The 21,237-nt window shown below is 36.7% G+C and overlaps 2 protein-coding genes across 4 annotated transcripts in view; one reads left to right on the top strand and one right to left on the bottom strand.

The window, feature by feature from the left end:
• LOC127855540 (UPF0415 protein C7orf25 homolog) overlaps positions 1 to 825 on the bottom strand; it is a 59,743-nt gene extending 58,918 nt beyond the window's left edge. Inside the window, exon 1 of one of the 2 annotated variants that reach the window (XM_052391264.1) lies at positions 762 to 825. The gene's annotated coding sequence lies outside the window, so the exon portion shown is untranslated. Of the gene's footprint in view, positions 1 to 632 lie in introns of both variants that reach the window. The other variant, XM_052391263.1, reaches the window with a different exon arrangement.
• On the top strand, positions 797 to 20,004 carry LOC127855541 (coiled-coil domain-containing protein 148-like). 2 transcript variants are annotated; one of them, XM_052391265.1, is made up of 12 exons: positions 797 to 864; positions 4,241 to 4,323; positions 4,671 to 5,055; positions 5,917 to 6,095; positions 6,433 to 6,628; positions 7,314 to 7,461; positions 9,772 to 9,978; positions 10,622 to 10,762; positions 13,942 to 14,060; positions 15,089 to 15,206; positions 17,530 to 17,664; positions 19,182 to 20,004. In XM_052391265.1, the coding sequence occupies exons 1-12, from the start codon at positions 836 to 838 to the stop codon at positions 19,329 to 19,331; spliced, it is 1,890 nt and encodes a 629-aa protein (XP_052247225.1). In that variant the 5' UTR covers positions 797 to 835; the 3' UTR covers positions 19,332 to 20,004. The 2 variants fall into 2 exon arrangements, with proteins under 2 accessions (XP_052247225.1, XP_052247226.1); XM_052391266.1 differs by lacking the exon at positions 797 to 864 and adding an exon at positions 3,008 to 3,036.
• Positions 20,005 to 21,237: the final 1,233 nt, after the last annotated feature.

Here is a 21,237-nt window from a genome sequence, read left to right as displayed (position 1 = left end):
CTAACAACATATTTTACGCAAATATTATTTATTCTCCGACTATAAAAATGTTGCCAAAGATTGCCAAAACCATACAATGACATCACAAGCTGTCACTTATCAGGTAAATTATTATTGGAGAATTTTTTTTACAAAATTATGTCTTCATTTTAAAATACAATTGTTTCATCATATTGTTACAAATCTTAGGTGTATACAAAGAATATTATACTAAGACAACATTCTAATTCTTTCTATCTTACTGAGCTATGAATAGTATGCAAGGTACAGACACAAATACATGAGCCTATGGACCAGGGGTCATCGGTTCGATCACCACTGTGGAGGCATTCTTTATGTCTCACCTCAAAGACACCAAGTACTGGTTCTACCCATGAAACACAGACTTAAGAGGGTTTAATAAAGCCTGAAGCTTTTGATGCAAGCAGGCTCAACTGAAGATGTTTCAGCTTATTGGTCTTACACACACTCAAGTAAATACATATATGAAATACGACTTTCAGTAAATAACATATATCAATAACTGTTGTTGAAAAAATAGTGGAAATATTGAAAAGTAATTGACAAAAGTTTGGTAAGCAGCATGTCACAATTGTTGATATTTCAAAAGATATTTCGTTGACATCACTTACTAATTATTTGACGAATATTTGGTGCAAAATTGAATTATTGTTAATTCAATACTGTTAATTTAATCAAATTTTAACTGCTCATCAACTGTCGCATGAAAATTAATTGTTAGCAATGAATTTTGCATTTACCTAATTAATAGAAACCATCGTGGTAGATGCAGACGCTTTTCAAGAGCGTCGAATGACATGGAAGATTATCCACAATGCACATTTCAAAATGGAGGACTCCAAGGTAAACAAACTTTGGTTGCAGTAGATTTTTTGCAAATTTTGCGTATATTTGTAATCGTATTATGCATGAATCTGTAATTTCACCGAATGATGGAATGAAAGATTATATGTTTATAAAACAACGCATTCAACTGTTATAACTGATAATTAAATTTTTGCCGAAGTGTTTCTTAATCTTAATGGGAATTTTTCACAGATTTTGGTGTTTACATTTTAACAAGGTTCTGTTCTATTTATTGGTCATTCTTCTTTTTAGCAACTTTGGAGCATAAAAGTGCTCAAGAATTTCATAAATACAAGCATTCGCAATTTGTATAAAGAATTGAATAAATTTGGTCATACAGTCAAGTTACCATTACCAGATCATTACCCATTGCGGATCACTTTGATGTTCAAGACTGAGTATCGCGATAAATAGTTGACATTTTTAGATGATATTTTGCCTAAAGCTTCTTCAATGACTGTTCTTTAAACGCACTGATTGAGTCGTAGTCGGAACTACTCTTTGTCAAATATTTCGGAATGTTTTGCTGACATGTATATAGGACTTTGTTAACTTCGTCTCGTTTCCAAATTGAGGTTGAACATTTTTCACGGTCACATGCTATAACTCTGTTGTAAAATAGGAAGTTTCCGCATTAATTTAAAGGCCATTTAGTAGTCTTTCTGCCTGCAAAAGTTTTCAGTTTTGAATAGTGTTTATGATTTTACAACACTATTAATGAAATTAAGAATTAGGACACTAATGGATCAAGCGTGATAATATGCAAATTGATAAAATATTATATTTAAATATATGCAAATCTTGTTGATTCTTACAATAAATGATCTCAATTTTAATGTTTAATTTATGTTCCATGTTCAATATCGATTATTAGATATGATTCAAACAATTTACATGGTTCAGGGCTCAACATTTGCAGTTGTCCTATTGCCCCTGGCAAGTAAAAGTTGGGTCAGGGCAAGTTATTTTATAATCTAGTTGTCTGCCCAGGCAAGTGCAAAAAGAGCAAAGGGCATTAAATTAAGACTTAAATTGCTGTAATCATTTTGTTAAATGTGCAAAAATAAAATAGGTTTTGAGGTGTATCATTTTGAACTTTATTTAAAATTATGAGGTTAACAGTTAATGTGATACTTCATGTTTTGGCAAGTAGATTATTTAAGTACTTGCACCGCAGGGCAAGTTGGTTTTTAGGTTAATGTTGAGCCCTGATGGTTTATAAGATGCCCATATCTTGTCGATCTTTTTAGGATTTTCAACAGTTAATTCACACAAGAACATCATGCATAAAGTGTGGATACAATATCACATATAGAAAACAATAAATAACAAAAATTTAAAAATGAATTATATAATTTATAACTGGCAATGTAACTTGGTCATTGTAAACAACACATTTCATGTTTCGAAAGTTCAAATAGCGTGTTAGATGCCCCCTGAGTGGTTTCAGTCACGTGATCCGTTATGGCTAAAACTGATCCGTTAATGCATGAATTCTGCGGTGAATAAAAGGTATCACAAATACATTTTGCCTGCGTTTAAAAATAAAACTATGTGCTGAATCAGTAAGCAAAGGTAATATTTAATCAAACTGGTGTAAAATAAGTCTCAAAACATTTATTGCCTTCCACCAGAACAACCTTATTACGCTACTTATCAGGTAATGGTAACTTGACTGTATATGTTTCTATTTAAAGATTGGATGAAATAAATGTTCTGTCAGGAACGGGCTATTCCCACCAGGGGTTTTTATCTGATTTTGGGGAAAGGGTATGGCATTTTTTTAGGGGAAAAAATGGCGTAAAACGCCGGATTTTGGAGAAAAAAATAGTGCGAAAGGCCAGATTTTGGGGAAAATAAGGAAAGTCTTTAATAATCAATTTAACATATTTAACTGTTTTTCAAACATATTCAAGGCAACAGATAATTTAATTATGCAATATTTTTAAAATATAAAAAAATACCTGCTGAGGGGAAAAATCCAAGAGGAAAGGGCCGCTTTTCAGCCGGGTCACAAAGAAGGAAAAAAACCTGCCCTGACTGAGCATATTCAGGGGTCTTCCTGGCTTCATTGGGTAAAGGCCCTAGCCTATGGATTTTGTGAAGAAAGTGCTCATTTTGGGAAGAATTCTCGCTAAAATTACTGCTTTGGGAAATGAAAAAGCTGGTGTAAGTGAGGATTTTTGGGAAAACTGCATGATTTAAAGAAATTTTCAATTGAGATGCTGCCTTTGTTATATAAGGCTGAAAACCCCTGATATTTGTTTATCACCTTACAAGATGTGTGCGCACAGATCTTACATGTGTATACTAAAATCTACGATTATATAATGCAACATTTTCTGAAAATCGTGAGAAAGTGAAAGTATTTTTCTTAGAATGAAATCAAATAACTGAAAGTGTTGTGTTCACACTAGTGCAGTCAACTGCTTCACTTTAAAATTACTGTGGAATTTTAATAAAGTGAACCAATTCAATGTATTGAATATGGATACATTTGGATTATTTAAGTTGAAATTCATTTATACCTGTTTTTTCCTCATTTTTGTTGTTTTTGTCGTTATTTTCAATGGTAGTATTGGTACTTAAACAGAATACTTGTAACAGTTGCGTGTGACTTCATCACAGTCTTGTTCTTGATGTAAACAAAATCATCGATAAAAGATCCCTATCAATGATAGGTAAATTAATTGTACAATAATATGAGCTGAATAAATAAATGTAGATGAAAAGGGCAAGTACCTGAAGGTTTATGTCTAATACTTTATAAATGCTTTAATATTTTACCGCATTTTAATATTTTGGACTTATATGTACATTTTAATATCACAGACAATAACCTAATATAAAAAAGTTTATTAAGCTAGCTTTAAACCGGTTTTCTGTTTTTTTAAATGATATAAAAAGTAGAATCATTAAAAACAGAAGACAGTTTCAGAGCTACCTTAATATTAGGTAAGGTATTTTTCATAAAATTCTTGAATGGCCCAATTTACACAATGTGCAGGGCTTTTCATCAGGAAATTGGAAAGAGGCCCTAGCCTTTCAAATTGGGAATTTCATGCGCAATAACTGCTCATTTTGGGAAGACGGTGTTTTTAAAAGTTTTTCAAACAGGGTCTTTTCATTGTGCAGAAGTATTAAAAGACACATTGTGGTGCATTATTAATCATATTAGAGCTCATTGCTTTCAATTTGGGAGATGCCCAATATGTCTAATTAAAAAAAAATATAAAAAAAAAATTTTTACATTTAGGAAATTCCTCTATCAGTTTCGGTAAAAAATGACCTTATTTTCGATTGGGAAGAGGCCGAATTTCGGCCCCTGTGATATAATGGTGAAAAGCCCTGATGTGTATGTATTTTGTTTCAGTGTTGCTGTTAACATAATTCCACAGGGCAAAATGGCTTCACAGCAGAGACCGTTTGTCCTGACTTATAAGTCAGACGAAATAGGTAGGCAGCTTCTCTTAGTACTAAGTAATGAAAAGAACATCATAAGATTGCTCTTTCTGTTCTTGGTTGTTAAAAATATTATCAAAGTAAATAAAACATGATTAAAAACTAAGTTATCTAAAATGATACTCATATTAAATCTAAATAATATTGTACCAAAAATCTTTGATATTTGTGTACTTTTTTTTCTTACTACACACTTTTATTTCATTGTCAGTCCTGAAGCTTTTTAAACATAATTTAAGCAATTGATAGTTAATTGTGCAGAGAAAGGTATTAACAAAATTTATTTCCTATGTCAGTTATAAGCCCAAAATTTATTTGTATTTCTGTTCTTTTTTTTACAGACAAACTTGCCCATCGAGCTATTGATGGAGTGCGAAGCAACAAAATCAAACCAGTGGACTATGAAAAATTGAGAAATCTTGCTGCAGAAAAGAAATTTTCAGCCCACAAAACACTCTTAAAAGTTAAAAAATTTGAGCATTTATCGAAACAAAACAAGGAAAACCACCTTCTAAAACAACATAAGCTTGTTTGGCAGAAAGAGTTTATTCGCTTGAACTGTATGAGAAAAAGAATTCAGAGTGACATTGAAAACCATATTCGAGACAATTCAGAGACTGGGATTTGTTCTCAGATGTACCAGGAGTTTGAAGACTATCAGACAGGCCTTGAGAATGACTTTGCACAATTTAAGAAGGCTACTACAGAACCAGTTTGGAATTTACGGTAGAACCCAACTGTTAATACATGTAGATATTTCAAGGTTGCTTGGTTGATAATGGTGTCTGCCTGGTGATTTGGGGGTCCTGGGTTTCATTTCAGGAAGCATTAGGATATTATTCAAACACAAACAGCAAACGGTCCCAAGGGTGTTGATAGAAGTTTAAGGCTGTTGTTGCTATTAAGATTGCATATTAAATTAAAAAGATTTTTTCAGATTGTGATTCACAACAGGCATAAAATAAAGCCTCCAGCAATTATCAAAATTTACAAGTCACTCTTGGGACCTTTCCTGATGAAATATTTGCTATTATTATTAATTGTTACAAATGAAAAAAAATGTACGAATTCTAAAACTTGGATTTTAAAAGTTTTTTAATTCTTAAAATTTCTCCAAAATTGTGTTTGATTTTTTATTTATTTAAGATGGAAACCAAAAATACATTCCTTCATACGGAATAAAGGATGTTAAATATCATTATTACCTTATCTGTTTTTAGGCATGGTGATTTTCTTGGAATTTCTAATTATTATTTATCATTTATTATCACTTATATAAAATACAAGGAAGATTTGGGCCATACTCAACATACTGCTTAACCTTTTCCCACTCAGAGGCAAAGTGAAAATTGCTATGTGCAACCAGCTTAAAACCAAAACAGCCTGCGAGTTACTCGCAGTCTGTTCAGGTTTTATGCTGTTTGCTGCTCATCAGTATCTAAGGATTGGAAATGAGGCCTTTAAAACTTGAATTTAGTTAGAAATGTATCTAATTAAATTTAACTTTCTAAGGGACTATAAATGCGTCAAAATACATATCAAAGTGGTAAAGGGTTAGATTACACTATCAGTATGCCCACGTTGCAGGGAGGATTTGCAGTTCTGGATGCAGGAGAACATGGCCGACCTGCGGCTGGGCGCGCCAGACGCTGTACAGAAGCATGCAGAGATACGGTGCATGGTGGACTCTGTGAAATCCCAGCAGGGTCAGGTGCTGGAGAGACTGAAACATGAGCAGACGTGTCTGGAGCAGGAACTGAAAATGGGTACCTGGAAGAAAAATTGTGAAATATTGATATGTTTTTTTGTCATAGTTTTTCTAGGTAAATTTTACATAGTGCCTGTTAAATACTTTGAGAAATTCAATTCTTTTTGGTTTATAAAAATAAGAAATTCAAAATTTGGTTGCAGGATTGAACAGTAGGAAGAATGCACATAACAATAAAACCATTTAGAATTAAAAATAAAATCATGATTTTATGGAATTTTCTCAAGATTTGTTAAAATAAAAAAACACAATAATTTAAAACACTTTAACCTATTTTTACTTAAATATTTTAGATGTAAGCAGAAATAGCAGTTACAACAAAGTTTTTTCCTCAGGTGAGATGGGAGAATTTGGTAGTGTTAACATGTACAAGCGCCCGCACATAGACCAGGGCATTCCCGAGGAGGCCTTTGACCTGGAGTGTCCAGACGAAGACCTCAAGGCAAACGTCCTCAAGGAATTCATCTACATAGACGAGAAATACTTGGAAAGGTTGAATGCACTTGAGGAGGACCATGAGTGGACTTTGAGGTAAATTTTGAAAATGCAAGCTCAGTAGACTGCACAAGTTACGAGAATTTTTGGTTATTGGTAGGTTTGAATAATATTTTTAAGCAAGACTTGTTACCAGGGTTTGTCATCAAGCTGTTATGGTTTGTTGTTCTCCGGCTTAATCAGAAGGTAATTTGAGCAGCAATACTTACTGAGAGTTTATAAGTAAAAAATTCTTCTTTTTCCAATCTTAACATATTACAACATTTTGTAACAATGGTTATTGTTTATTACTGTGAGTTCTAATTATGTCTATGGTCCTGTGATCATATAAGAGTCAGACAAACATTTTGTGTCCATTTTATGATTTTTCTCAATAAATAACAACAAAAAACAACAGATAACGTCACATGATGTTCCATGCATAGTCTTGAAAGCATCACAATATAAAAGTTTCCTACCAAATCTAAATGGGCCTTGCTCTGTGAAAAGGGGGTTTAATGCATGTGTGTAAAGTGTCGTCCTAGATTATCCTCGGCAGTTGGCACAGGCTAATCAGGGACGACACTTTCCTTCTTGAAAAGAAAAATATCATAAAAGCAGAAAGTGTAGTCCCTGATTAGCCTGTGCGGACAACACTTTACGCACATGCATTTAACCTATTTTTCACAGAGCACGGCCAAATTGAATTGTGTTCTTACATCATCTCCTCTATCCCCACTAGTCATGGTCAGTATGGGGGCTGGGACGAGATGGACCATTTCCACTTTGTCTGCATTTACGACCAGTACACACATGACCTGGCTAACCGGCGGACACTCATCATCGACCGAATAAAACGACAAGTGCCAGGGAAGACTCGGCCTGATATTGTAAGTATTGGCTGCTGGTATTCTCAAAACTGGATCCGTGCATAGATCTAGGGTAAACATTTATTTGTAATGTATACAAAGTTCGCCCAGTGACTTAAAGCGTAATGTTTCAAGTATTATATATCAAAATTCCAGCCATATAAATGTGTCATTCTATCCTATTTGTTGTTTCCAGGTTTTGAAATTAAATATGACTTCCTTATATCAGAACTGTATTTTCCCCAGAATATAATATTTTTACCTGCATATTTTAAGTGAGTTAGTGCCCTTTCTATTTGCAAAGCACATGAGCAAAAGGAATCATGCACAATGATATGGGCCGTGCTCTGTAAAAAGGGGGTTTAATGCATGCGCATGCACTGTCGTCCCTGATTAGCACAGCCTAATCAGGGATGACACTTTCCGCTTTTATGATTTATATAAGTCTTTTTAGCAAAAATCCAGTTTAGAGGGAAAGTGTCGTCCTTGATTAGCCTGTGCAGACTGCTCAGGCTAATCTGGAACGACACCTTACGCACATGCATTAAACCCCCTTTTCACAGAGCACAGCCCATATAAATTGTTGTTTTAATATAAAACATCAAATGATGGTTTTGTTTTAATATATTTGACTTTCATAAAGAAAGGCTTCGTGTTTAGCTAATGAGATCACACTATTTCAATCTTGGGTGTAAACATTTTGCTCCTTATTCCATTACAGGCCATACTTTAAATACAATAATACTGAAACTTGCTGTGAGTATTTACCTTAAAAATATCTTTGAGTTCGAATCCAGGTCATGATTGTCCAAAAACTAGATCACCAGGTTTTATCTTAGAAAAACCTTGTTATCTCTCTAGAGGTCACATTTATGACTCAATCTTCTCAATCAATGAAACTTAATCAGAATGTTAATCATTACAATATAGAGACAGATTTTTAATCTGGTTTTGTGCATGTATAAATGTCACTAAGTAAAATCCTCTATATTGATGAAACTTTGTCAAAACTTTGATTTTGATGGGTCACGTACTTATAAAAAAACTAGGTCACCCATTGAAATCTAAGATAAACCTTGTTATCACTGTAGAGGCCACATTTCAGAGTCAACATTGAAAATACAATTTCAGATTGTTTATTTTTTAACATGTAAATTTGTATAGACCAAGTTATAAATGTACTACTGATGAAGGCTACGGCCGAAACATGTTTAGTACCAGAAACATTTAAATAAACAGTGACGTGTTTGTACGATTTATTTAATTTTATTATTGACCAAGTTCAAATCTAAGTGCCAAGCCTTACGAAAACTAGGTCAAAGATTAAATCTTAGAAAAACTTGTGGCTCCTCTAAAGGCCAATCTATTGCTCAATCATGATGGAAGTTGGTCATTGTTGGTTATTTTGGAAATATCTAGTAGATGATATGATGTAGAATTTTAGTCACATGCCTCCAAAACAAGGTCAAGGGGTCAATCTTAGAAAAACCTTATTATCACTATAGAGGCCACATTTATGGCTGAATCTTGATCAAGCTTAGTTATAATTTTTAACATTACAATATCAATTGCAATTTTGAATCCAGAGGCCTCATTAATGACTTGACAAACTTTATAAGAATGTATATCTTGACACTATTTAAGCAGTGTTTTTATTCTGGTTCATTTTTTGTCCAAATACTATGTCACCAGGTCATCAAAACTTAGAAAACTTTGTTTTCACTAAAGAGGAAACATCTATGACAAATTTTTACAAAACAATCTTATTTTTGACGTCCAAATTTGAATTTAGGTTTAAAGAGTCAAAAAACTTGGTCAACAGGTCACGTTAACCTCAAACTAAGGGTAGTGCCATCATGGCCCTCTTGTTTGTGTTGTTAGCATCTATAATGAGCACCTGAGTTTAACCCATTCCCCCCTTAGATACATATATAACCCTTTACCACTTAGATATGTATTTAACCCTTTACCACTTATATACATATTTAACCCTTTACCACTTAGATGTGTATTTAACACTTTACCACTTAGATACATATTTAACCCTTTACCACTTAGATACGTTTTTAACCCTTTACCACTTAGATATGTATTAAACCCTTTACCACTTAGCTACGTATTTTCACCCATTTGTAGTCCCTTATAAAGTTCAATTTAATTTAAGACCTATCTTACTAGATTCAAGTTTTTAAGGCTTTATCTCCAAACATAAATTACTGATGTGCAGCAAACAGCATAAAACCTGAACAGACTGCAAGTACTTGCACATAGCCATTTTCACTTTGCTTCTGAGTGGGAAAGGGTTACTTGATGGCTGACCATGTTAATCAGGTAGAGCATGAACACTGGTGGGACACATACAAGTTCTTCAATCAGCGCTCGCGGGCAATCATGTCAGACTGGGCACGGGACCGACATGAGCTGATGGAGAAGTCACGCTCCGTGTTCATGGAGGCGTGTGTGGCCCACGAGTTGGAGGAGGTGAAACTGGAGTACACAAAGCGACAGGAAGCACTCAGAGATGCTCTGTATGATCAGGTGAGAAATCTTCTTGTTTGAGGTTAAGGAAGATCTGTATGCACTTGGAACTTGTAAACTGCATAGATCTGTTAAGCTTGATAGATCTGTTAAGCTTGTGAATATGGTATGTTATTGGCATGATAAGACATGACAGAAATACGGTGAAAAGTCCAACTTTGCCATGATAGGACATGACAGAAATACTGTGAAAATTCCAACAGACAGAAATACTATTTCTGGAGTTGAGCCTGAAACAATTGCATTTGATGTAGAAATATTTAGCAGATACAACGCATTTGTGCTGATTTCAAAGTGTATGTCACAGGTTCTGCTAAGGAGGAGCAAACCATTTAGTTACAAGAGTTGAGCATGAAGCGTTTATATATGATATAGAAATGTTCATTGAAAACACCATTTTCTTGCTTCATTCTTAACCCTTTACGTCTCAGAAAGCCATTTGGACACATTTGTAGTCCATTAGAAAACAATGTTTAATTAAAGACCTTTTTTAATAGATTAAGTTTTAAAGGCTTCTTTTCCAACCCTGATATACTGATAAGCAGCGAACAGCATAAAACCTGAACAGTCTGGGAGTTATATGTTTGCATATAGCCATTTTCACTTTGCTTCTGACCTGTAAAGAATGACTGTATTCATGCAGGTGCTGAAGTGGAGGGAGCAGAAGATGGAGGCGATGGACCTGCAGGCCACCATCATGGAGAACCAGCGTGCTGAGATCCAGAGGAGACAGGCAGAGGAGCTGGAGAGGGAATCCCATCGCAGGAAGGAGGAGAGGAAAAAGGTAGGATATCACTTGGTGTTAATGTCAGGAGCTGGAGAGGGAATCCCATCGCAGGAAGGAGGAGAGAAAAAAGGTAGGAACTCACTTGGTGTTAATGTCAGGAGCTGGAGAGGGAATCCCATCGCAGGAAGGAGGAGAGGAAAAAGGTAGGATCTCACTAGGTGTTAATGTCAGGAGATGGAGAGGGAATCACATGGCAGGAAGGAGGAGAGAAAAAAGGTAGGATCTCACTAGGTGTTAATGTCAGGAGGTGGAGAGGGAATCATATCGCAGGAAGGAGGAGAGGAAAAAGGTAGGATCTCACTAAGGGTGAATGTCAGGAGATGGAGAGGGAATCACATCGCAGGAAGGAGGAGAGGAAAAAGGTAGGATCTCACTAGGCGTTTATGTCAGGAGATGGAGAGGGAATCACATCGCAGGAAGGAGGAGAAGAAAAAGGTAGGATCTCACTAGGTGTTAATGTCAGGAGATGGAGAGGGAATCACATCGCAGGAAGGAGGAGAGAAAAAAGTAGGATCTCACTAGGTGTTAATGTCAGGAGATGGAGAGGGAATCACATTGCAGGAAGGAGGAGAGGAAAAATGTAGGATCTCACATGGGGTTAATGTCAGGAGGTGGAGAGGGAATCACATCGCAGGAAGGAGGAGAGAAAAAAGGTAGGATCTCACTAGGTGTTAATTTCAGGAGGTGGAGAGGGAATCACATCGCAGGAAGGAGGAGAGGAAAAAGGTAGGATCTCACATGGGGTTTATGTCAGGAGGTGGAGAGAGAATAACATCGCAGGAAAGAGGAGAAAAAGAAGGTGGGATCTCACAAGGTGTTAATGTCAGGAGGTGGAGAGGGAATCACATCGCAGGAAGGAGGAGAAACAAAGGTAGGATCTCACTTGGGGTTAATGTCAGGAGGTGGAGAGGGAATCCCATTGCAGGAAAGAGGAGAGGAAAAAGGTAGGATCTCACTAGGGGTTATTGTCAGGAGGTGGAGAGAGAATCCCATCGCAGGAAAGAGGAGAGGAAAAAGGTAGGATCTCACTAGGTGTTAATGTCAGGAGAAGGAGAGGGAATCACATCGCAGGAAGGAGGAGAGGAAAAAGGTAGGATCTCACTAGGTGTTAATGTCCGGAGGTGGAGAGAGAATCACATCGCAGGAAGGAGGAGAGGAAAAAGGTAGGATCTCACTAGGTGTTAATGTCAGGAGGTGGAGAGGGAATCACATCGCAGGAAGGAGGAGAGGAAAAAGGTAGGATCTCATCAGGTGTTAATGTCAGGAGGTGGAGAGGGAATCAGATCGCAGGAAGGAGGAGAGAAAAAAGGTAGGATCTCACTAGGCGTTAAAGTCAGGAGGTGGAGAGGTAATCACATCTCAGGAAGGAGGTGAGGAAAAAGGTAGGATCTCACTAGGTGTTAATGTCAGGAGATGGAGAGGGAATCACATCGCAGGAAGGAGGAGAAGAAAAAGGTAGGATCTCACTAGATGTTAATGTCCGGAGGTGGAGAGGGAATATCATTGCAGGAAGGAGGAGAGGAAAAAGGTAGGATCATACTAAGTGTTAATGTCAGGAGATGGAGAGGGAATCTCATCGCAGGAAAGAGGAGGGGAAAAAGGTAGGATCTTGCTTGGGGTTAATGTCAGGAGGTGGAGAGGGAATCACATCGCAGGAAAGAGGAGAGAAAAGAGGTAGGATATCACTAGGTGTTAATGTCAGGAGGTGGAGAGGGAATCACATCGCAGGAAGGAGGAGAGGAAAAAGGTAGGATCTCACTAGGTGTTAATGTCAGGAGCCGGAGAGGGAATCACATCGCAGAAAGGAGGAGAGGACAAGATAGGATCTCAATAGGTGTTAATGTCAGGAGGTGGAGAGGGAATCACTTCGCAGGAAGGAGGAGAGGAAAAATGTAGGATCTCACTTGGTGTTATTGTCATGAGTTGAGAGGGAATCACATTGCAGGAAGGATGAGAGGAAAAAGGTAGGATCTCACTAGGTGATAACGTCAGGAGTTGAGAGAGAATCACATCGCAGAAAGGAGGAGAGGAAAAAGGTAGGATCTCACTAGGGGTTAATGTCAGGAGTTGGAGAGGGAATCACATGGCAGGAAGGAAGAGAGGAAAAAGGTAGGATCCTACTAAGGGTTAATGTCAGGAGCTGGAGAGTGAATCACATCGCAGTAATGAGGAGAGAAAAAAGGTAGGATCTCACTAGGTGTTAATGTCAGGAGATGGAGAGGGAGTCACATCGCAAGAAGGAGGAGAGAAAAAAGGTAGGATATCACTAGGGGTTAATGTCAGGAGATGGAGAGGGAATCACACCGCAGGAAGGAGGAGAGGAAAAAGATAGGATTTTATAGGTGTTAATGTCAGGGGGTGGAGTTGGAATCACATCGCAGGAAGGAGGAGAGGAAAAAATATGATCTCACTTGGTGTTAATGTCAGGAGATGGAGAGGGAATCACATTGCAGGAAGGAGGAGAGGAAAAAGGTAGGATCTCACTAGGTGTTAATGTCAGGAGCCAGAGAAGGAATGACATGGCAGAAAGGAGGAGAGGACAAGATAGGATCTCACTAGGTGTTAATTTCAGGAGGTGAAGAGGGAATCACATCCCAGGAAAGAGGAGAGGACAAGATAGGATCTCACTAGGTGTTAATGGACATTGATTTGTCCTCATTTCTTCATATCATTTTTTTCATTGTTTGAAGATTTCAAATGAACTTTTTCCCAATGCATGCTTTTTTTGAATATACATAAAAGATTGCTTATAAATAACTGTTTTTAAAAGTTTTAATACTAATCTTGATATAAAAGAAATATCAAGGTCCAACATATCGGTCTATAAACAACTGATAGATTAATAATTAATAAAATACTAGTAGCTCTTATTTAAAATATAAATTAAACACTTATAATTGCAGTGCTCTGTGAAAAGGGGGTTTAATGCCTGTGCGTAAAGTGTCATCTGAGATTAGCCTGTGCAGTCTCCACATGCTAATCAGGGATGACACTTTCGGCTTTTATAATTTTATTATTGTAAAGAAAGTCTCTTCTAAGCAAAATTCCAGTTAGGCTGAAAGTGTCATTTCTAATAAGACTGTGCTGACTACACAAGCTAATCTGGGACGGCACTGTATGCACATGCATTAAACCCCATTTTTACAGAACACTGCCCAATTAAATGATAAATTTAGGTCAAGGAGTTTCAAGATGAGAGATCTCAAAAACAGAAAGAGGAAGAGGAGGCCCACAAACAGAGACTTGCTGCGATACAGAGGGCGCTAGCTGAGCAAGCTGTATATGACAGAGAAAGGTAGGGGTTTGGTAAGGCAGGCTCGCCTTTTGGAATTTTACTGGGTGCAACAGGGTCTGAATTTCGGAAACTGGGATACTCCTGTGTTTGTATTTTCAAAGCTGGGATGTTTGAATATTCAAATCTGGATATGACTGTGCTTTCATTTCCAAGCAGAAACTTTATGTGTTGAATTAGTTCCGAAATTATTAGAATAATAAGGGGAAATGGCTTTGTGTGGCAGATATAGTGAGTAGTTGGATATGTGAACATGGGGGTTTAGAGAGAGGAAAGGATGGGATAAGGGAACATGGGAATTTGTATAACAGAGAAAGTTAGGGGTGAGATATGGGGGCATTTGGAGAGATGAAGGGATTGGATAATTTAATATGAGGAGAACGGAAGGGGTGGGATAAGGGGGCATTTGGCAAGAGGTAGTGGGACAAAATGGCGCATTAGAAGAAAGATTGGGATTGGATTAGGAGGCATGGATATTGGGAAAAAGGTAGTGGTGGACTTTTTTTGTGACAGCTGTCTGTTATTCCAAGATACTAGTATCCCTAACCAGATGTTGCTTGCATCTGGCTGAAACAAAATGTATAGGCCGTCTCCAAAGACATGAGTTAAATCTGAAAAACAGGTATATATTTTTTATAGCATTTCAAATTAGTATAGTATAAGTCTGCCCTTGTTTTCAATTAAGTCTCATAAGGAGTGAAAACCAAAAAAAAGATACAAGAAATAAGGCGTCAAAAACAGTTAATAACTGCCGCTTATTGTGAATTTCTGCACATTACAATGCATTCCTTTAGAGTTTCTGTACATTATAATGCATTCCTAAAGAGTTTTTGTACATTACAATACATTCCTAAAGAGTTTCTGTACATTACAATTCATTCCTAAATAGTTTCTGTACATAACAATACATTCCCACAGAGTTGTGTACATTACAATGCATTCCTAAAGAGTTTTTGTACATTACAATTCATTTGAAAAGAGTTTCTGCACTTTTCAATTCATTGTTCAAGAACTGCCTGCTCTGCTTGCAGAATTAAGTATCGTGAGGAGCAGATACAAAGGAAGATTGAAGAGCGAAAGCACCTGGAGGAGGAAAAGGACTTGGAGGAACAAGAGAAGGAGTACAGACTAGAGATGCTACGGGAAAAAGTGAGTTTCTAAAGCAACACTTTTCAAACTTGTATATATCTGTTATGAGTTTATATTTTGATTCAAAAATTGTAATGTGATCATTTAATTACAATCTGAGCAAGCTCACGATACATCATTGATGATTTGACGGATGAGATGATGTAGACAGGCATTCATTTATGGCCAGAGTGTGATGTTCAGAAAGAGGTCAAGGATTTTGAAATATCTCCACAAAAGTAACAAGCATTTGAGGACATAAAGAATCGCGCCCTATTGAGATGGTCAAGGTCATAACACAAGGTTAAATGCAAATAAAGGGTTATTTGTTTGATTTGTGAGATTTTAACATAAAATTCACGAGTAATATAAATATTTTCACAAGGGGAGAAAAAAGACAAAATAAGTTACAATTATCGATAATTGTTGCTTTTATTTTAAATGTTAGAAACAATCAAATATCCATTTTAAATATCTGATTTTTAACCAGGTTTTCCGAAGGAAAAAACTGGTTATTAGATTGGCGAATGCGGGCGGGCTGGCTGGCTGGCGGGCTGGCTGGCGGGCTGGCGGAACAAGCTTGTCCGGGCCATAACTATGTCGTTCATTGTCAGATTTTAAAATCATTTGGCACATTTGTTCACCATCATTGGACGGTGTGTCGCGCGAAATAATTACGTCGATATCTCCAAGGTCAAGGTCACACTTTGGGTTCAAAGGTCAAAAATGGCCATAAATGAGCTTGTCCGATCCATAACTATGTCGTTCATTGTCAGATTTTAAAATCATTTGGCACATTTGTTCACCATCATGGGACGGTGTGTCGCACGAAATAATTACGTCAATATCTCCAAGGTCACGGTCACACTTTGAGTTCAAAAGTCAAAAATGGCCATAAATGAGCTTGTCCGAGCCATAACTATGTCGTTTATTGTCAGATTTTAAAATCATTTGGCACATTTGTTCACCATCATTGGACGGTGTGTCGCGCGAAATAATTACGTCGATATCTCCAAGGTCAAGGTCACACTTTGAGTTCAAAGGTCAAAAATGGCCATAAATGTCCCTTGAGATATAACCTTCATATTTGGTATGCATGTGTATATGGACAAGGCCTTTCCATACGCACAACAATTTTGACCCCTGTGACCTTGACCTTGAAGTAGGGGTCTGCGTTTAGGTTTCAAAATCTGCGTTTAGGTTTCGAAAAATGCTCATATCTTCTATGTCCCTTGAGATATAACCTTCATATTTGGTATGCATGTGTATATGGACAACGCCTTTCCATACGCACACAAATTTTGACCGTCCGTCCGTCCGTGTGTCCGTCCGAAAACTTTAACGTTGCTCATAACTTTTGCAATATTGAAGATAGCAACTTGATATTTGCCATGCATGTGTATCTTATGAAGCTGCACATTTTTAGTGGTGAAAGGTCAAGGTCATCCTTCATGGTCAAAGGTCAAAAAAAATAAATTCATGTGCATCTCATGGAGCTGCACATTTTGAGTGGTGAAAGGTCAAGGTCATCCTTCAAGGTCAAAGGTCATTTTTTTTTTTTTTTTTTTTTTTCACCATCAAATTACCAGTCTGCCAAAGGCTACAACAAACCTCTACTTACAAAGTTCTCATTTTTAACCAGGTTTTCCGAAGGAAAAAACTGGTTATTTGATTGGCGAATGCGGGCGGGCTGGCGGGCGGGCGGAACAAGCTTGTCCGGGCCATAACTATGTCGTGCATTGTCAGATTTTAACATCATTTGGCACATTTGTTCACCATCATTTGACGGTGTGTCGCGCGAAATAATTACGTCGATATCTCCAAGGTCAAGGTCACACTTTGAGTTCAAAGGTCAAAAATGGCCATAAATGAGCTTGTCCTGCCCATAACTATGTCATTCATTGTGAGATTTTAAAATCATTTGGCACATTTGTTCACCATCATGGGACGGTGTGTCGCACGAAAGAATCACGTCAATATCTCCAATGTCAAGGTCGCCACGACTAAAAATATATTTTTTTTTTAAACAATCTTACAAAGGGGTTAATTATGTTTGTTCATTTCAAAAGTTCAGTTTGAGTTTTCTCCCTTTATCAGATTTTTTTTCACAATGAAAACCTGGTTTTGTGACAATTTTGTCCCTTGTTTCCTATTAGACAGAAGAAAGTATTCAATAAATATAAAGTTTCAATTCAATACTTTTACACTTTGACTCCTTAAAAGGCCATAGCCAAACATATCTTTTGCGCCTATGGCGTTCTTGTTAAAAAATGTTATAGCCAGGGGAGAGAAATAAATATACTGCTTTGCTGTTAATAACCGGGAATTCTATATCTTTTGCCAGGTGCGAGTGGTTGCCGAGAGTAATCCAGAGCGTATGATGTCGGACACAGTGGCTTGGCAGGCTCGACAGAAAGAGGAGGAGGCTGTCAACATACAGAAGCCTCTCTTCAATATCACAGGCTTCACTGCTACACAGGTGGGTAGACATTAAGAGGTGGGGACACAGGCTTCACTGCTACACAGGTGGGTAGACATTAAGAGGTGGGACACAGGCTTCACTTCTACACAGGTGGGTAGACATTAAGAGGTGGGGAAGACATTTGCCTGACTGGTCCGACATGGGTCTTTGTGTAGTCAGTTTTGTGATCATGAGCAATCCAAAAAAATAATCTTCTTTTATACTTATATATTCTTATATTTTGTATCGAGAGTATTCACCAAATAGGTGCTGTGTAACTCCCTCAAATGTGTCTTTGTAAACTTGCAAAATCTCCATTTCACTGTTTCTAGTAGTTAATTGAAACTGCAAACATGTGTTCACGGTCATAATTTGAGGTCAAGTTCCATAACTTTGGCCTGAAATTTAGCTATATAATGCCCCATACTTAGACAGGTGTTTTTTTAGCGCGGCTGTTACTTAGACAGGTGTTTTTTTTAGCGCGGCTGTTTTCGGAGAAACCCGAAGTATTGTCATGGTCAGTTCGTAATCCGACGTCTGACGTCCGCAATCTGTGTTATGCTAAAACCTTAACATTGGCTATAAAATCAAAGTGCTTCCACATACAACTTTGATGCTTCATATGTAGATGCACCTTGATAAGTTCTACACGCCACACCCATTTTTGGGTCACTAGGTCAAAGGTCAAGGTCACTTCTGACAAGCTTTCATTTATTCAAAACTGCATCCACAGCCGAGCGTTGGCACTCGCTATGCGGTGCTGTTGTTTAAACGTATTACATCCAGATATCAACATTTCTTCAATAAGTGTTCAAGTGTCAATTTACACGTGTTTTGGATCATTGTGTGAGATCACTTACCAAGTTCCATAAGTCTGACCTGCAATTAAGCTGGGATAATGTGTGATTAAAAGATAAGGCAAAGGAATTCCTTAGTCAAACATTTGTTATTATGGTTAAATAAAAATAAAGTCTATTTACTTGCCAATTTCTAATTGCAAATATAAAGCGATTGTTTTTTTGTGTATTGACCAATCTAGTGATGGGGAAAAGGGGAACCAAAACGGAGCAGGTTGCAGCATCTTGCTATTTTGCTGAAAATCTGTCCATAGTATAATGATGCATTTGTTCAACCCATATTAATATCCCATCAACCCCTGATTTTTGTATTTGTGTAAAATGATTTCTTGAAAATTGAATAGTATCAATACTCCAGTATTTTTCTTAAAACTCATTTGAAGACTAAAATTCATCATTATGTGCAATAACACATTGACCATGTAACTAAATGTATTTTTCTTCATTCATAACTCATTAATTCATATATATTGCAATATAACAAGTGTCTATGTTCTTAACACCCTTGACACTAGACTGCAAGGTACAGGTATTTATTTTTTTTATTGGTGCATTTTTAACGTACCATCTTCCTGACACATCTTTTTCATCAACTTGAAGCTTATCTTCCTAGCACTACTTTTTAATGGACTCCATGCTTTGTTGGTATTTGTTAGTATAGTTATGAATAATCTTCAGGTGACTTCAGACAACCGGGTTCGGCTGGAGCAGAAATTGAGAGAGGCGGGACTTCACACGTCCAGCTACGCCCGACAGATCTTGAGTCAGGTCCCGCCACCCCAGCCTCCCCGCCGCGATATGGAGTCTAAAGTGTTCAAGTTTGATTGAGTCTGAAATATCCTGCTTAGAAACGCACATTGACGCCTTGAAAAACAAATTCAATTAAATACCTTTCTTAATAGATTCAAATTTAAAAGGCTTCATTTCCAACCCTACAATACTGATAAGCAGCAAACAGCATAAAATCTAAGCTCACTGGCTGTTCTGGTTTTATAATGGTTGCATAAAGCTATTTCCACTTTGCTTCTGAAAGGGAAATAGTTAATAATGAATTTGAGCTGCTTTTAGTGAACTTTGTTGGAAAATTATATAGGAGTGATGCTTGTAACACTTATGTTCATTGCAATTCTTTAAATATGATAATGACAATAAATGAAAAGTTAAAGGCGTAAATTAAAATGCTTGAACTAGATAGACAAGGCCATTATTGTCTTTACCCAGAACTACAAACTGTACAAATGTGTTTTGTTTAATTTGTCCTATGTTTATTTGAAAATATCAGTGATTTTATAAAAATTACAATTATGTAGCTACATGCACAATTAGTTGTACTTCCTGCACAATTAATACATTGAATCAAACTGCTTTCTAATGACTATTCTCGTTTTTATCATCAGAAAGTTTATGTATTGCCATATCTATTGTTTGTCAATATAATTTAAAGTTTATTATACTTTGACTGTGATAACATTTTGCATGATCTTATTAAAATTACAAGGAGCATCTCGACTCGTCAATAAAATGCTATTTAACTCACTATTGAATTCAGCTTTTTTCTAATAGCAAAATTGTTTCTTAAATAAAAGATTGGATTGCACAAGACTTTGAAAAATAATCCTTGGTGTAAATAATGCTGATCCATTTTATACACCAATTACATTACTGTAATAATGGTTGATATAATTGCATGCAGTTTTGAATGGATTATATTTGGATCGGCTTTGTTTTTACCTTGTGCCCCCAGAATTGTCAGGTTTTCTACAAGTGAGTTCAATGCAGGCTATGTCTATTATACCCACCACTACTGTGCAAGTTGGGGTGTACTGGATACACTAGGAATGATAATCTGTCTTTTCTATCTATCAAGAAAAACTTGTCTCATGAAATACTAAAAACACTGTACATGTCTCTTATATCCAACATGCAAACTTGCATGATTGGTTCCTTACAATATTCCTCTCTAAGTGTTATTGTATTACCCTATGTAAAAAGTTATGCCATTTTTAAATGAAGAATATCTCAAACATGAATATAAACTTGCTACCTTTTACAACATGCGGTGCTGGTGGGTATTTATAACTACTGCTCAATATATCATAGCACTCGGGAAGACAAGTGAGCCTCGCATTGTGAAAAGAGGGTTTAATGCATGTGTGTAGTGTCATCCCAGATTAGCCTGTGCAGTCCCCACAGGCTTATCAGGGACAACACTGTCTGCCTAAGAAGAGACTCTGTAAATATAAAATGTCATAAAGGCAGAAAGTATCATCCCTGATTAGCCCATGTGGACTGCGCAGGCTATTCTGGGATGACTTTTTACGCACATTCATTAAAGCCCATTTTCACAGCACAGGCCAAATGTATGCGTGTCACATTACTTGAAACTTGATTGAATCTGGATCTTGGTGCCAAACTACATGCATCACACAATTTGTAAAATAAGTAGAGAAATTATTCCAGTTATAATTATGCACAGGGCCAAATTACTGAACATGAAATGAAAAGTAAAACATGTGAATTTTATCAAATTTCTCAATACAAACTATTGTGTGAGACAGCTAATTTACATATTGTTATGTAAGGTATTGTAATGTCTCACTATTTTAATATGTTAGATTTAAGTGCTAGTCTACAACAATGACCTTCATTTGTTTACCAATGTAAATATTATAATTATTATATCATACGTTGATATTCCATTTTTGTAACCTACCACAAAGCATTTGGGCCGTGC

Source organism: Dreissena polymorpha, chromosome 13 (assembly GCF_020536995.1).
Source record: "Dreissena polymorpha isolate Duluth1 chromosome 13, UMN_Dpol_1.0, whole genome shotgun sequence".
NCBI classification, from domain to species: Eukaryota; Metazoa; Mollusca; class Bivalvia; order Myida; family Dreissenidae; genus Dreissena; species Dreissena polymorpha.
The sequence above is the reverse complement of the archived record's forward strand: the minus strand, read 5'-3'. Positions and strand labels throughout refer to the sequence as shown.